The sequence below is a fragment of the Dendrobates tinctorius genome, unplaced genomic scaffold (genome assembly GCF_039654945.1).
Source record: "Dendrobates tinctorius isolate UK_male_01 unplaced genomic scaffold, ASM3965494v1 ptg000348l, whole genome shotgun sequence".
Classification (NCBI taxonomy): Eukaryota; Metazoa; Chordata; class Amphibia; order Anura; family Dendrobatidae; genus Dendrobates; species Dendrobates tinctorius.
The window spans coordinates 2,102,161-2,119,945 of record NW_027362014.1 but is presented as its reverse complement, the minus strand read 5'-3'; the positions used below and the strand labels follow the sequence as shown (position 1 = coordinate 2,119,945).

The window sequence follows — 17,785 nt, the reverse complement described above, 5'->3', positions numbered from 1 at the left end:
AATGGTAGAGTTGGAAGGGACCTCCTGGGCCATCTGGTCCAACCCCCTACTCAAAGCAGGATTCTCTAAATCATCCCAGTCAGATGTCTGTCCAGCCTCTGTTTGAAGACTTCCATTGAAGGAGAACTCACCACTTCTCGTGGCAGCCTGTTCCACTCATTGATCACTCTAACTGTCAAAAAGTTTTTTCTAATATCTAATTTGTGTCTCCTCCCATTCAGTTTCATCCCATTGCTTCTAGTCTTTCCTTGTGCAAATGAGAATAAAGTTGATCCTTCTACAATGTGACAGCCCTTGAGATATTTGTAGACAGCTATTAAGTCTCCTCTCAGTCTTCTCTTCTGCAGCTAAACATTCCCAAATCCTGCAACCTTTCCTCATAAGACAGGGTTTGCAGACCGGTCACCATTCTGGTCGCTCTTTTCTGAACTTGCTCCAGTTTGTTGATATCTTTTTTAAAATGTGGTGCCCAAAACTGGACACAATATTCCAGATGAGGTCTGACCAAAGAGGAGTAGAGGGAAATAATGACTTCACGTGATCTAGACTGTATGCTTCTGTTAATACATCCTAGAATTGCATTTGCCTTTTTTGCTGCTGCATCACACTGTTGACTCATATTCAGTCTGTGATCTATTAGTATACCCAAGTCTTTTTCACATGTGCTGTCACTTAGCCCTATTCCTCCCATTCTGTATATGCTTTTTTCATTTTTATTGCCCAGATGTAGTACTTTGCATTTCTCCCTGTTAAAAACCATTCTGTTAGTTGCTGCCCACTTCTCCAGTTTATTTATATCTTTTTGAATCCTCTCTCTCTTCTCTAGTATTAGCTATCCCTCCTAGCTTTGTGTCATCAGCAAATTTAATCAGTTTACCCTCAATTCCTTCATCTAAATCGTTGATAAAGATGTTGAACAATACAGGGCCCAGGACAGGAGGAAAGTATGTGATCCCCACAGGAAAGGACTAAATATGGAGAGGAGGAAAGTATGTGACCTCCACAGGAGAGCATGACATGTGGAGAGGAGGAAAGTGTATGATAGAAATACCTGCATAACCTCAGACACTCGTAATTCCCGCAGCCCCAGGGTAGTTGGTGGGTACCTGCTGTACGCGTACAGATGGCTTTGGCCCACAATCTGGTTGGACAGCAGGTAGGTGTTGTGGGAGGAGGAGATGTAGTAGTTGGTCAGTGGCTGAGTCATGTCCTGATAAACCTGGCAGTGCTCCTTCCGCAGGATGTGAACATCCTCTGAAGTCATCAACCTGGTGAACCCTTCTATCGTCAGGTAATTGTCTCTCCGGGCTGAAAAAGGTTGGGATCATTCACAGGAATGGGGCAACTCACTGTTCTGCTGGTACATTATTTTATCCTCCAGTCACCTCCAGAGCTGCACTCACTGTTCTGCTGTTACATCATGTCTTATCCTCCAGTCACCTCCAGAGCTGCAGTCACTATTCTGCTGTTACATAGTGTCTTATCCTACAGTCACCCCCAGAGCTGCAATCACTATTCTGCTGTTACATCGTGTCTTATCATCCAGTCACCTCCAGAGCTGCAGTCACTATTCTGCTGTTACATCATGTCTTATCCTCCAACTCTTTTATTTTACAAAATTATCAAAATTACACTCAGAAACAAACCACAATACATAAACTAAAGAAAACCAACATAGACAGACATAAAATGTGCAAAACATGCGCAAACAACTGAAAGTCCAAATCCTTTCCTTGTCCCCCACTGAGCTCGGCAGCTTAGGGTCCCCCAGCAGGAATCCACTGAAAAGAGAATACAAAGAAACATAAACCCCTCTCCCCACTCTCACTCCATTCACCCCCATTCACCCCCATTCACACCTCACCGATTTTACTAGTTTACTATTTACAATTTTACTATTTACAAAAACCAAACGAAAATAACCCTTTCCTGGCCCTCCGCCTTGAAAAAAACAAGAACTCTGCCACTTTGGCCGACAAACCTTACCTCCTATTACACAGCAAAGATTTTTTTTTTTTTTTTTTTTCCTCTCCCACACATGGCAACAAGTTCGCAGCCTTTTTTCCCACCACCTTGCACCGCAGGTCCTACAAGTTTGTAGCCTTGTCACTGCAAAATCTGGTCCACGAAAGTTTATGGCCTTTTGATTCCACACGAAAACTCTTTCCAGGGTCCGCAGAGTCTACTTCTCCTGCCCTGCTCCTCTGCTCCTTCATGTTGCTCTTGGCATCCGGTCATCCATCCACCACCCCCCATGCACCCCCCTCCCAACCTGACTACACCCCATCCACACATTCTAACTAAAAAAACAAAAAAAACGTGTGTTATATGTTTTTCCTTTTACCAAAGCACAACCAAAAGACATTTTCCAAAACTCTCAATACCATCCCATCTACTTACGCATTAATATACAAATTAAACACAGCATTTACATACCCAAGGCCCAAGTTTGGCACCTGTAAGCCCAATATCCATTATATGTCCTGTTTTTAAAACAAAAAGCTAAGGTGGCATGCACCAGCCCACCACCAGGAAAACGGGGTTCTAGAGGCTCCATCCCTCACTAACACATTCATCCTATCCCTCAAGAACTAAGACTGTCCCTACTTCTGTCCCTAAAAAAAGAAACCTGTCCCTATCTGTCCCTACCTGCCCCTACTCTACCTAACTTATCATAACTAACTCTCTATCTGTCCCTCAGTGCCTGTCCCTCCCTGTCCCTATCTGCCCCTACTTCTGTCCCTAACACACCCAGTGAAACTTATGCTATCCCTACCCTCATTCACACGGAGCTAGCTCTCCCTTGAGTGCGTTTTTAAAAGGAGAGGCCTCTCCAAAGCCAAGAGGCCTTCCTCACACCCAACCTTTCGAACTCCAAAGAACGGACCTTCACCAGGTCACCCAAGATGTTTCCTACCACCTCATCCCTTGGGAGGGTTTTTTTCCGCGTCGTAACTAGGCACCGTGCATTCCAAGTGTGGAACCTAACCGCTGCACTGACTAGGAATAAAGTGCACGGGTCCCGGCCACCCAGGGATCTGAACGCTCCATAGGCCCATTCAGCGTAGGAGAGGGACGCCAGCCGCGGCCAACGTATGGAGGCACCCACCCTGTTGTAAACCTCTGCATTAAAGGGACAATGAAGCAGGAAGTGCTCCATGCTTTCCAGCACGTCGCCACACTCCTCACGAGGGCAACCCCGGTCATCGGAGTTCCTGCACTTCAAGTTGTCCCTTACATACAGCCTCCCGTGGAAGCAACGCCAGGTCAAGTCCCAAAACTTCATGGGGATCCGCTTAGAATTTAAAAGCCCCAGCCCGACCTCCAGATCCCGGCCTGGGCAATCCTTAAGGGCCAGGGGCTTCTGGAAATGGGTCAACAGGACCCTCCTGTCAAGGCACTGCCTCGACATGGTCCTGATTTCCCACATTCCCAGACCCCACCGGCGGATCACCTTCAGAACCGGGGTAGCATAAGCCGGGAGATGCCCATGAGGTGTGCGTAGGTCCTTCACCCGCCCTCCTGTCTCCCATTCCTGGAAGAAAGGCCAAAGCCAACCCTTGCAGGAGACTACCCACGGAGGAGCCCTCTCTAGCCAGAGGTTGGAGATGTTAGTCTTAAGAAAGGTGTTTACTAGAAACACCACCGGGTTGACCATACCCAACCCGCCTAGTCTCCTCGTACGGTATGTAACCTCCTTCTTGATTAGGTTAAGCCTATTCCCCCATAACAATTGGAAGAACAGGCTATAGACCCGCGTCCAGAGAGGTTCCGGCAAGATGCACACACTGCCCAGGTATATCAATAAAGGTAGCAGATAGCCTTTAGCCAGGGAAACCCTTTCCCTCAGGGTTAAAGACCAACCCTTCCATTGGTCCACCTTTTGGGCGGCGATCTTAAGTCTGCCCTCCCAATTTTGCTGGGGGTAGTCCCCGGGGCCAAATTCGATGCCTAGAATTTTGGCGGTGGCCTGGGGCCCTGGAAGGGTGTCCGGGAGATCAAAACTAGGATCTCCCCCTCCCAGCCAGAGACTTTCACACTTATCCCGGTTGATCATGGACCCAGATGCCTCCGAGTAGCGCACTACCTCCGACATGACCCAGTCCGCCTCCCCTCTCGAGGATACGAACAGGGAAACATCATCGGCGTACGCCACCACCCTCAGAGAGGAGCCAGAGCCCGCCCGGTCCATCCCGACTCCCGCCAACGGTCCACGATCTACCCTCCTTAAGAAGGGATCGATCGCGAACACGTATAAAAGCGGGCTCAGCGGACAGCCCTGACGGACCCCAGAACCCACCTCAAAAGGACGACCTGACCAACCATTCACCAGCGGAAAAGTCTCAGCCCCTTGGTACAAGATCTCTAACCATTTTACAAACCTCCCAGGCAGACCATACCTCAAAAGGACGGACCAGAGGTACTCGTGGTTGACCCGGTCAAAGGCTTTCGCTTGATCTAATGACAGCAAGTACCCCTTCCAGTGACCTGCCCTACCCTGCTCCACTGCCTCTCGGACACCGAGCACAGCACTAAAAGTACTGCGGCCTGGAACAGAGCAATGCTGGGCCCCTGAAAGGAGCCGGGGTGCAAACTTCACCAGCCGATTAAACAGCACCTTGGCCAGAACCTTCCGGTCCGTATCGAGAAGCGCTATGGGAGGCCAGTTCTCGATTCGGGACGGATCCTTACCCTTTGACAGAATAATGAGGGCTGACTTCCTCATTGAGCCGGGAAGAGTGCCCGAGGAGAGACACTCATTAAAGACCCCTGTCAAGAGGGGGACCAAGGAGTCCCTAAAAGTCTTATAGAACTCAGATGTTAAGCCATCCGGACCTGGCGATTTCTTGAGCCGAAGCCCATCAATGGCCAGTCTCACTTCCTCTTCCCTGATTTCTTCTGCCAAAACACCAAGAGAGGGGTCACCCCCTGGCTCAGGGATGGCTTCAGCCAGGAAAGCCGACATCCTGTCCCGATCCAGATCCTTCTTTTCCAAGAGGTGTGAGTAGAAGGATCTGACTACCTCCAGGATCCCTGATTTGGATCTGTTCAGGGACCCCGTACTGTCGATCAGTCCTGTCACCATCTTACAATTCACTGACATCTTACAGTTTCTGTAAGGGTCGGGCGAGCGGTACTTCCCGAAGTCCCTCTCAAAAACCAAGGATGTGTGCCTATCATACTGACACCTCTTGAGCAAAGATTTCACTCTGGAGATTTCCTCTCGGTCACCTCCAGTCGAGACAAGCTGCTCGAGTTTCCTCCCCAGAGCCCGGTACAAGCGGTGCCTGTTCAGACTCCTGAGGCTCGAGAGCTGACGGAAGAACCCCGCCACCCGCTTTTTGAAGATCTCCCACCACTCTGACTTACTACTACAGAGATCCAACAGCGGTACCTGGCTCTGAAGAAAATCCTCGAAGGATTGTCTCACCTCCGCTTCTTCCAGCAGGGACGAATTGAGCTTCCACAGCCCTCTTCCCATCCGAGGAGTCTCTGCAACATTCAGAGAAAAGAAAATTAGACAGTGATCGGAGAACTCCACCTCAACGGCGGACACAGCAGAAAAGATGGCGTCCTCCTTCAAAAAAAACCTGTCTATTCTAGACCTACAGCTACCCCTATGGTAGGTGAAACCTCCGTGACCTGGGGTGTGCCGGATGTGGGCATCCACCAGGCGAGCTTCACTGGCTATGCTATTCAACGCGACGCTATCATAAGCCAGGCGATCTCCGGGACCCCCCCGGTCACGGGACCTCGTAATGGTGTTGAAGTCCCCACCGAAGACCACCTGTCGGCTCGTAAAAAGGGCTTGATCCTCAGGAAGAGACATTTGCGGTCCCACTTGGACTGCGGGCCGTAGATGTTGATGAGCCGGAGCTCTTGTCCCCTCATGAAGACATCTAGGATCAGGCACCTCCCCATTTCCAACTCAGTAACCCGTCGGCATTCAACTGCTGCAGTCTTAAAAAGGACTGCCACCCCGCTATACGGCTCGGCCGCAAGAGACCAGTATGAGGGCCCGCCCCTCCACTCCCTCCGTGCTTTATAGATGGCCCCCATGTCTGTTAGTCTGGTCTCTTGCAAGAATAAAATTTCTGCCTCAATCCGGGAGAAAAAATCAAAGGCCGTGAAGCGAGCCGCATCTGACTTAATGCTGGCGACATTAATAGACGCCAGCGTCAACGGGGCGAGTTCAGCCATCATGGGTGATCGAGTTGGATGGCCAATTTCTTCCCTACCCCGCTATTACCTCCTCCTGGGGAGGGGTCAGACACCTTCCTTTTCAGGGAAGCTCCCGACGTGTCCATCCCACCCCCCCCGGTGTCCTCGCCCCCGGGTTCCAGGTCTGTCCCCCCCTCAGGAGGAGCAATGCCCCCTGAGGGACGGACTCCGCCATCCCCTGAAGGACCCTCCGGTGTTGCCCCCGGCCCAGTACCCTCGTCTTGCGGTTCATCATCTGAACCCCCGAGGGCGCTGAACCGGTTGGAGAGTCTGATCAGAGGGGGGTCAGCAGGCCCTTCCGTATGCACCCTTGTGGTCGGGGGCGGGGGGGACTTTGAAGGCTTGTCAGCCTTCCTCCCCACCGCTTTGCGCTTGGCACGCCTGGTTTTGCCACCTGGTGCTGTAGGCTGCTCTTGGACATCCTCATCAACACTTTCATACTGTGAGGACCCGTCCGAGTCAGCCGCTTTCTCCTCTCTCTCCATCCTCCTGATCTCCTCACTCACCGCACTCTCCCCCAGGGCCTCAGAGGCTTTGGCCACGGGCCTGGAGGGAGGAGCAGGCATCACCCCGGTTGCCCGAGGCTCCACCTGTCCCTTACCTCCCTGGCGCTTTTCCTGCCTCCGCTGGTACGCGGGGCCCCTTGCAGCATTGCCCTTCCTCACTGGCCCCTCAGCCCTTCCCCCTTCGCCACCACCTGCCACAGCAGAAGCAGCGCCACCGGGGGTTGCCCCCCCGCGGTCTCCCCCCACCGGGCCTGTGGCGGCATTAGAGAAAGAGCGAGGGCAGCGGCTGAGAGGGTGACCCAGGTCACCACACAGGTGGCACCGAATGTCTTTGCACAAGGCAGCCAGGTGACCTACCCCACCACACAACGCGCACTTCTGCACCTTGCAGTTGGCGCTGAAGTGAGTGGGGTCGCCGCACTTGTGGCAGACCTTCGGTTGCCCCTGGTAGAAGACCAGGATCCTGTCCCTTCCCAGGAACGCCGAGGAAGGGATGTGGGTGACCGTGCCGCCGGAAACCTTCAATTTGACCATGAAGGTCCAGCCCCCCGACCAGATGCCAAACTCATCCCTGTTCTTTTTTGGGACCTCGGTGACCTCCCCGTAACGGGAAAGCCACGTCATGATGTTCACGCCTGCGAGTGACTCGTTACATGTAACCACGGTCACTCGCTTGACGGAATTTTGGCGAGACACCGCTTGAGCCACGAAGTCTCGCCATCCGGGCTCTTCTCGCACCAGCTCGTAGTTTGACCAGAAGAGCTCAAGCCCCTCTGGCCGCACGAAGCTGACGTCGAAGAAGCGGGACGCCGAAGGGTGTATCAGGGCAAAGATGTCATTCGCCCCGAAGCCCATCTTAAGGAGGAGCTCCACCACCTTGCTCCTAGGTGGACAAGCTTCACTGCCCCCCCACCTAAGACGGACCACATTCCTTCTTGGCGGCCCCTGCCCGGCTGTGGGGAGAGACCAAACAGTCCCTCCCTCCCTTTGATTTTGGAAGGCTGCTAGGCCATGTCTCTCTATCCAGAAAGACAGGTCCACTGTCCTCCCCTCTACCATGATCGATCTTTCTCCCCTTTGGAGGGCCTCCAGGAAACGGCGGTGCAAACCGCCGTCCCCGGAGCCCGGAGGCGAGGAGACCCCCCCGGAACCACCCCGACCCCCAGCCGCGACCCCCGCATAATTACGTTGGGGCCTCGCGGCTGGGGGGGCAGACGGGCCAGCCCTCCCACCACTACCACCACTTGTGCCAGCACCCTCATTCATTCTCCCGTTCACTCTTTTATTATTTCCACTCGCTCCGGCACTCACTCCAGCATTTACTGCCACATTCACACTCGCACTCACTCCCTCATCCATATCGCTCACATCACCATTTATGTCCTCAAACAGCTCTTCAAAAATATCTCCTATCTCACTCCCACTCTCACTTCCAGATAGACCACTATTTACATTAGCAGACTTGGTGTTGCAGTACCCCTGCCTGCCTGCTGGGGGCCCTGACTGGCCAGTGCTCTGCTCCTTGGAGCTGCTGGCACTGCTCCAACTCTTGTCCAGGAGTGCCGCTGCCCCTTTAAATACCTCCGAGCAGAGCGCACTCAGTACGCCCTGCCCGAGCCTGGGAGCAGCAGCAGCTCCTGGGTTCTCTGGCTCCACTTTTTTTTCGTTTTGCGGTGTCTTTGCACTGAGGACAGGGACGGCCACTGCCACCGCACCCTGCCCTCTGCTGTTCGCCCCCGCCGGCTTCCCAAGGAGCGCCAGAGCCCCCGCACCACCAGATGGAGGTAAGCGGGCTGGGGACCCCGACAACTCCCTACCGACTTTTGGGGGCACTATGCTGCTTGAGGGGGTAGGCGGGACAGGAGGCAGCGGGCCCGCCAAGGCCACACCCCCCCACCAGCCGCAGCCACCCCGGGCAGAGCAGTGACCCCTTGCGAGGCTACGCCCTCCCCAGGTGACGCAGGCACAGCGGGCGGGACAGCGGCCGAGGAGGACACGCCCCCCCCGCATGCCGCAGCCTTTGCAGGCTGGGCAACACTCGGGGAGGCCACGCCCCCCTCACGGACTGTCACTGCGCCCCTGAACCCACCACTTGATGTTGGCAGGGCTGGCCACTCCGCCTCGTCGCCCAGCGGCGGTGGTGCCCCCAGCACGGACCCCTTTTTGGGTCTACGCGCCGGGGACCCCGCTCTTGCCACGGGCGCTGTCAGAGGAGCTACCAGCCCCTTGCATTTTTTTAGCTGCTGCTTCACAGCAGCCTCCACGCCCTTTCTAGGTCTCTGGACCCCCATAAGTGGACCTGATTTAACGGACCCGTGCGTGGGGGATCCAGAGACCCCAGCACTCACCGCCGGAGGTGCGGTCCTGGCTGTACCCGTGCTGAGCGCCAGGCCAGCCCCCCTGCCACCGGGGACTGAGCCCGGACACCACTACTGCCAATACCGCCAGCGGCTGTTACACCACTGGCACCAGCACCGACCTCCATGTCGCTGCCTGAACCCTCACCGCCACCACCAGATGTGACGGTAAGGTCCAGGCACACATCACTCTGCCCGCGCCCCCGCTGCGGACCCACCACAGGGCCCGAGCCGGGGTGGGCAGCGGGTTCCATACAGCGGGACAGAGGGGCCCCGGAAAGAGGGACAAACATAAGTTTGTCAGCCACAGTGTTTTTTGGCTTGCGCTTGTTTTTTTTCTTTTTCCTCTTTCCGGTTGCCTCGTCCTCAGGGCAGACCTCATCCCCAAAGAGCAGTGTGCCAAACCGCTCTGGGGACTCGATCTGCCTCACCTGCTGTAGGACGAGGCAGCCCCCCTCACTACTACTGTCCCCACTCCCACCAGCCTCCCCCTCGCCCCCACTTTCCTCCGAGTAACTGGAGTCCGGTGGGAGAGCCACTTGCTCAGGGGCCACCCCGCTGCATGTTACCTGGGTGTTGTTGCTCACCAGGCCTTCAGGTGGGGCAGGCGTAGATGTTCCGCCATCCTCCTCCTCTTGGCCCTCCACCTGGCAGGGGCCTCCCGACCCCCCAGGAGACCCTCCGGTCATGGCTCTAAACCGGTCATCGTTTTTCAGTTTCTCTGCAAAGGGGCCGCTCCCACTCAGGATAGCCGCCCGTATCTCCTCCAAGGCCCTGACAGCCCCCTTCAGCCTCTCCACCGTGGCGGAGACCTCAGCTCGTCTCGAGGCGGGGAGCCGGTTCTTAGCCACCGCTCGTGCTCCCCTTAACTCCTCCCGGAGTTTTCTCAGCTGTTTGGCGGCCTCCTCATATTCGCAGAGGTGCGCATGGATGCGGGAGGCGTAGATGGTAGATGGCTCTCCCTCAGCTCTGGAGCCCCAGATGTTGGGGGGCTCTGCCACTGCACCTCTGCTCTGGGCCGCCACTCCTCCGGGAGGAGGAGCCGCCACGGTACCAGCTTCGGGGGGCCCGGTGTCCCGGGGCTCCTGGGTCCTGCGACCCCCTCTCTCCTGGCTCCGTCTCTTCCCCATCTCCCTGGGACTGGCTGGCTGCACCCTGGCCTCCGGATGGTGCTGAGGCCCCCCACCCCCAGCTGGCTTGCCGGAGGGTGGGAGCCAGGGGCACAGCCCCGGCGCTCAGTCCCAGGGAAAGTCCTCTTTCCTGGGAAGGGGGCAGATGGAAAGTCCTTGCAGGAAAAAACCTCCCTTCCCAGGAGCTTAGCAAGGCCCTAGCCTGCGCTCAGCACAGATGCTCCTCCTCTTCCTGGGCGTGCTCTATCCGCCAGTCACCTCCAGAGCTGCACTCACTATTCTGCTGTTGTGTCTTATCCTCCAATCACCTCCAGAGCTGCACTCACTATACTGCTGCTACATCATGTCTTATCCTCCAACTCTTTTATTTTACAAAATTATCAAAATTACACTCAGAAACAAACCACAATACATAAACTAAAGAAAACCAACATAGACAGACATAAAATGTGCAAAACATGCGCAAACAACTGAAAGTCCAAATCCTTTCCTTGTCCTCCACTGAGCTCGGCAGCTTAGGGTCCCCCAGCAGGAATCCACTTAAAAGAGAATACAAAGAAACATAAACCCCTCTCCCCACTCTCACTCCATTCACCCCCATTCACCCCCATTCACACCTCACCGATTTTACTAGTTTACTATTTACAATTTTACTATTTACAAAAACCAAACGAAAATAACCCTTTCCTGGCCCTCCGCCTTGAAAAAAACAAGAACTCTGCCACTTTGGCCGACAAACCTTACCTCCTATTACACAGCAAAGATTTTTTTTTTCCTCTCCCACACATGGCAACAAGTTCGCAGCCTTTTTTTTCCCACCACCTTGCACCGCAGGTCCTACAAGTTTGTAGCCTTGTCACTGCAAAATCTGGTCCACGAAAGTTTATGGCCTTTTGATTCCACACGAAAATTATTTCCAGGGTCCGCAGAGTCTACTTCTCCTGCCCTGCTCCTCTGCTCCTTCATGTTGCTCTTGGCATCCGGTCATCCATCCACCACCCCCCATGCACCCCCCTCCCAACCTGACTACACCCCATCCACACATTCTAACTAAAAAAAAACAAAAAAAACGTGTGTTATATGTTTTTCCTTTTACCAAAGCACAACCAAAAGACATTTTCCAAAACTCTCAATACCATCCCATCTACTTACGCATTAATATACAAACTAAACACAGCATTTACATACCCAAGGCCCAAGTTTGGCACCTGTAAGCCCAATATCCATTATATGTCCTGTTTTTAAAACAAAAAGCTAAGGTGGCATGCACCAGCCCACCACCAGGAAAACGGGGTTCTAGAGGCTCCATCCCTCACTAACACATTCATCCTATCCCTCAAGAACTAAGACTGTCCCTACTTCTGTCCCTAAAAAAAAAAAGAAACCTGTCCCTATCTGTCCCTACCTGCCCCTACTCTACCTAACTTATCATAACTAACTCTCTATCTGTCCCTCAGTGCCTGTCCCTCCCTGTCCCTATCTGCCCCTACTTCTGTCCCTAACACACCCAGTGAAACTTATGCTATCCCTACCCTCATTCACACGGAGCTAGCTCTCCCTTGAGTGCGTTTTTAAAAGGAGAGGCCTCTCCAAAGCCAAGAGGCCTTCCTCACACCCAACCTTTCGAACTCCAAAGAACGGACCTTCACCAGGTCACCCAAGATGTTTCCTACCACCTCATCCCTTGGGAGGGTTTTTTTCCGCGTCGTAACTAGGCACCGTGCATTCCAAGTGTGGAACCTAACCGCTGCACTGACTAGGAATAAAGTGCACGGGTCCCGGCCACCCAGGGATCTGAACGCTCCATAGGCCCATTCAGTGTAGGAGAGGGACGCCAGCCGCGGCCAACGTATGGAGGCACCCACCCTGTTGTAAACCTCTGCATTAAAGGGACAATGAAGCAGGAAGTGCTCCATGCTTTCCAGCACGTCGCCACACTCCTCACGAGGGCAACCCCGGTCATCGGAGTTCCTGCACTTCAAGTTGTCCCTTACATACAGCCTCCCGTGGAAGCAACGCCAGGTCAAGTCCCAAAACTTCATGGGGATCCGCTTAGAATTTAAAAGCCCCAGCCCGACCTCCAGATCCCGGCCTGGGCAATCCTTAAGGGCCAGGGGCTTCTGGAAATGGGTCAACAGGACCCTCCTGTCAAGGCACTGCCTCGACATGGTCCTGATTTCCCACATTCCCAGACCCCACCGGCGGATCACCTTCAGAACCGGGGTAGCGTAAGCCGGAAGATGCCCATGAGGTGTGCGTAGGTCCTTCACCCGCCCTCCTGTCTCCCATTCCTGGAAGAAAGGCCAAAGCCAACCCTTGCAGGAGACTACCCACGGAGGAGCCCCCTCTAGCCAGAGGTTAGAGATGTTAGTCTTAAGAAAGGTGTTTACTAGAAACACCACCGGGTTGACCATACCCAACCCGCCTAGTCTCCTCGTACGGTATGTAACCTCCCTCTTGATTAGGTTAAGCCTATTCCCCCATAACAATTGGAAGAACAGGCTATAGACCCGCGTCCAGAGAGGTTCCGGCAAGATGCACACACTGCCCAGGTATATCAATAAAGGTAGCAGATAGCCTTTAGCCAGGGAAACCCTTTCCCTCAGGGTTAAAGACCAACCCTTCCATTGGTCCACCTTTTGGGCGGCGATCTTAAGTCTGCCCTCCCAATTTTGCTGGGGGTAGTCCCCGGGGCCAAATTCGATGCCTAGAATTTTGGCGGTGGCCTGGGGCCCTGGAAGGGTGTCCGGGAGATCAAAACTAGGATCTCCCCCTCCCAGCCAGAGACTTTCACACTTATCCCGGTTGATCATGGACCCGGATGCCTCCGAGTAGCGCACTACCTCCGACATGACCCAGTCCGCCTCCCCTCTCGAGGATACGAACAGGGAAACATCATCGGCGTACGCCACCACCCTCAGAGAGGAGCCAGAGCCCGCCCGGTCCATCCCGACTCCCGCCAACGGTCCACGATCTACCCTCCTTAAGAAGGGATCGATCGCGAACACGTATAAAAGCGGGCTCAGCGGACAGCCCTGACGGACCCCAGAACCCACCTCAAAAGGACGACCTGACCAACCATTCACCAGCGGAAAAGTCTCAGCCCCTTGGTACAAGATCTCTAACCATTTTACAAACCTCCCAGGCAGACCATACCTCAAAAGGACGGACCAGAGGTACTCGTGGTTGACCCGGTCAAAGGCTTTCGCTTGATCTAATGACAGCAAGTACCCCTTCCAGTGACCTGCCCTACCCTGCTCCACTGCCTCTCGGACACCGAGCACAGCACTAAAAGTACTGCGGCCTGGAACAGAGCAATGCTGGGCCCCTGAAAGGAGCCGGGGTGCAAACTTCACCAGCCGATTAAACAGCACCTTGGCCAGAACCTTCCGGTCCGTATCGAGAAGCGCTATGGGACGCCAGTTCTCGATTCGGGACGGATCCTTACCCTTTGACAGAATAATGAGGGCTGACTTCCTCATTGAGCCGGGAAGAGTGCCCGAGGAGAGACACTCATTAAAGACCCCTGTCAAGAGGGGGACCAAGGAGTCCCTAAAAGTCTTATAGAACTCAGATGTTAAGCCATCCGGACCTGGCGATTTCTTGAGCCGAAGCCCATCAATGGCCAGTCTCACTTCCTCTTCCCTGATTTCTTCTGCCAAAACACCAAGAGAGGGGTCACCCCCTGGCTCAGGGATGGCTTCAGCCAGGAAAGCCGACATCCTGTCCCGATCCAGATCCTTCTTTTCCAAGAGGTGTGAGTAGAAGGATCTGACCACCTCCAGGATCCCTGATTTGGATCTGTTCAGGGACCCCGTACTGTCGATCAGTCCTGTCACCATCTTACAATTCACTGACATCTTACAGTTTCTGTAAGGGTCGGGCGAGCGGTACTTCCCGAAGTCCCTCTCAAAAACCAAAGATGTGTGCCTATCATACTGACACCTCTTGAGCAAAGATTTCACTCTGGAGATTTCCTCTCGGTCACCTCCAGTCGAGACAAGCTGCTCGAGTTTCCTCCCCAGAGCCTGGTACAAGCGGTGCCTGTTCAGACTCCTGAGGCTCGAGAGCTGACGGAAGAACCCCGCCACCCGCTTTTTGAAGATCTCCCACCACTCTGACTTACTACTACAGAGATCCAACAGCGGTACCTGGCTCTGAAGAAAATCCTCGAAGGATTGTCTCACCTCCGCTTCTTCCAGCAGGGACGAATTGAGCTTCCACAGCCCTCTTCCCATCCGAGGAGTCTCTGCAACATTCAGAGAAAAGAAAATTAGACAGTGATCGGAGAACTCCACCTCAACGGCGGACACAGCAGAAAAGATGGCGTCCTCCTTCAAAAAAAACCTGTCTATTCTAGACCTACAGCTACCCCTATGGTAGGTGAAACCTCCGTGACCTGGGGTGTGCCGGATGTGGGCATCCACCAGGCGAGCTTCACTGGCTATGCTATTCAACGCGACGCTATCATAAGCCAGGCGATCTCCGGGACCCCCCCGGTCACGGGACCTCGTAATGGTGTTGAAGTCCCCACCGAAGACCACCTGTCGGCTCGTAAAAAGAAAGGGCTTGATCCTCAGGAAGAGACATTTGCGGTCCCACTTGGACTGCGGGCCGTAGATGTTGATGAGCCGGAGCTCTTGTCCCCTCATGAAGACATCTAGGATCAGGCACCTCCCCATTTCCAACTCAGTAACCCGTCGGCATTCAACTGCTGCAGTCTTAAAAAGGACTGCCACCCCGCTATACGGCTCGGCCGCAAGAGACCAGTATGAGGGCCCGCACCTCCACTCCCTCCGTGATTTATAGATGGCCCCCATGTCTGTTAGTCTGGTCTCTTGCAAGAATAAAATTTCTGCCTCAATCCGGGAGAAAAAATCAAAGGCCGTGAAGCGAGCCGCATCTGACTTAATGCTGGCGACATTAATAGACGCCAGCGTCAACGGGGCGAGTTCAGCCATCATGGGTGATCGAGTTGGATGGCCAATTTCTTCCCTACCCCGCTATTACCTCCTCCTGGGGAGGGGTCAGACACCTTCCTTTTCAGGGAAGCTCCCGACGTGTCCATCCCACCCCCCCCGGTGTCCTCGCCCCCGGGTTCCAGGTCTGTCCCCCCCTCAGGAGGAGCAATGCCCCCTGAGGGACGGACTCCGCCATCCCCCGAAGGACCCTCCGGTGTTACCCCCGGCTCAGTACCCTCGTCTTGCGGTTCATCATCTGAACCCCCGAGGGCGCTGAACCGGTTGGAGAGTCTGATCAGAGGGGGGTCAGCGGGCCCTTCCGTATGCACCCTTGTGGTCGGGGGCGGGGGGGACTTTGAAGGCTTGTCAGCCTTCCTCCCCACCGCTTTGCGCTTGGCACGCCTGGTTTTGCCACCTGGTGCTGTAGGCTGCTCTTGGACATCCTCATCAACACTTTCATACTGAGAGGAATTGTCCGAGTCAGCCGCTTTCTCCTCTCTCTCCATCCTCCTGATCTCCTCACTCACCGCACTCTCCCCCAGGGCCTCAGAGGCTTTGGCCACGGGCCTGGAGGGAGGAGCAGGCATCACCCCGGTTGCCCGAGGCTCCACCTGTCCCTTACCTCCCTGGCGTTTTTCCTGCCTCCGCTGGTACGCGGGGCCCCTTGCAGCATTGCCCTTCCTCACTGGCCCCTCAGCCCTTCCCCCTTCGCCACCACCTGCCACAGCAGAAGCAGCGCCACCGGGGGTTGCCCCCCCGCGGTCTCCCCCCACCGGGCCTGTGGCGGCATTAGAGAAAGAGCGAGGGCAGCGGCTGAGAGGGTGACCCAGGTCACCACACAGGTGGCACCGAATGTCTTTGCACAAGGCAGCCAGGTGACCTACCCCACCACACAACGCGCACTTCTGCACCTTGCAGTTGGCGCTGAAGTGAGTGGGGTCGCCGCACTTGTGGCAGACCTTCGGTTGCCCCTGGTAGAAGACCAGGATCCTGTCCCTTCCCAGGAACGCCGAGGAAGGGATGTGGGTGACCGTGCCGCCGGAAACCTTCAATTTGACCATGAAGGTCCAGCCCCCCGACCAGATGCCAAACTCGTCCCTGTTCTTTTTTGGGACCTCGGTGACCTCCCCGTAACGGGAAAGCCACGTCATGATGTCCACGCCTGCGAGTGACTCGTTACATGTAACCACGGTCACTCGCTTGACGGAATTTTGGCGAGACACCGCTTGAGCCACGAAGTCTCGCCATCCGGGCTCTTCTCGCACCAGCTCGTAGTTTGACCAGAAGAGCTCAAGCCCCTCTGGCCGCACGAAGCTGACGTCGAAGAAGCGGGACGCCGAAGGGTGTATCAGGGCAAAGATGTCATTCGCCCCGAAGCCCATCTTAAGGAGGAGCTCCACCACCTTGCTCCTAGGTGGACAAGCTTCACTGCCCCCCCACCTAAGACGGACCACATTCCTTCTTGGCGGCCCCTGCCCGGCTGTGGGGAGAGACCAAACAGTCCCTCCCTCCCTTTGATTTTGGAAGGCTGCTAGGCCATGTCTCTCTATCCAGAAAGACAGGTCCACTGTCCTCCCCTCTACCATGATCGATCTTTCTCCCCTTTGGAGGGCCTCCAGGAAACGGCGGTGCAAACCGCCGTCCCCGGAGCCCGGAGGCGAGGAGACCCCCCCGGAACCACCCCGACCCCCAGCCGCGACCCCCGCATAATTACGTTGGGGCCTCGCGGCTGGGGGGGCAGACGGGCCAGCCCTCCCACCACTACCACCACTTGTGCCAGCACCCTCATTCACTCTCCCGTTCACTCTTTTATTATTTCCACTCGCTCCGGCACTCACTCCAGCATTTACTGCCACATTCACACTCGCACTCACTCCCTCATCCATATCGCTCACATCACCATTTATGTCCTCAAACAGCTCTTCAAAAATATCTCCTATCTCACTCCCACTCTCACTTCCAGATAGACCACTATTTACATTAGCAGACTTGGTGTTGCAGTACCCCTGCCTGCCTGCTGGGGGCCCTGACTGGCCAGTGCTCTGCTCCTTGGAGCTGCTGGCACTGCTCCAACTCTTGTCCAGGAGTGCCGCTGCCCCTTTAAATACCTCCGAGCAGAGCGCACTCAGTACGCCCTGCCCGAGCCTGGGAGCAGCAGCAGCTCCTGGGTTCTCTGGCTCCACTTTTTTTCCTTTTTGCGGTGTCTTTGCACTGAGGACAGGGACGGCCACTGCCACCGCACCCTGCCCTCTGCTGTTCGCCCCCGCCGGCTTCCCAAGGAGCGCCAGAGCCCCCGCACCACCAGATGGAGGTAAGCGGGCTGGGGACCCCGACAACTCCCTACCGACTTTTGGGGGCACTATGCTGCTTGAGGGGGTAGGCGGGACAGGAGGCAGTGGGCCCGCCAAGGCCACGCCCCCCCCGCCGGCCGCAGCCACCCCGGGCAGAGCAGTGACCCCTTGCGAGGCCACGCCCTCCCCAGGTGACGCGGGCACAGCGGGCGGGACAGCGGCCGAGGAGGACACCCCCCCCCCGCATGCCGCAGCCTTTGCAGGCTGGGCAACACTCGGGGAGGCCACGCCCCCCTCACGGACTGTCACTGCGCCCCT

General features: G+C 55.4%; 1 protein-coding gene across 1 annotated transcript in view; it reads right to left on the bottom strand.

Annotated features, from left to right (window-relative positions):
* PLCZ1 (phospholipase C zeta 1) overlaps nt 1-17,785 on the bottom strand; it is a 185,029-nt gene that overhangs the window by 144,571 nt on the left and 22,673 nt on the right. The window contains exon 4 of the mRNA XM_073562331.1: nt 1,107-1,317. Within this exon, the coding sequence (XP_073418432.1) occupies nt 1,107-1,317 (211 nt within the window). The remainder of the gene's footprint in view (nt 1-1,106; nt 1,318-17,785) is intronic.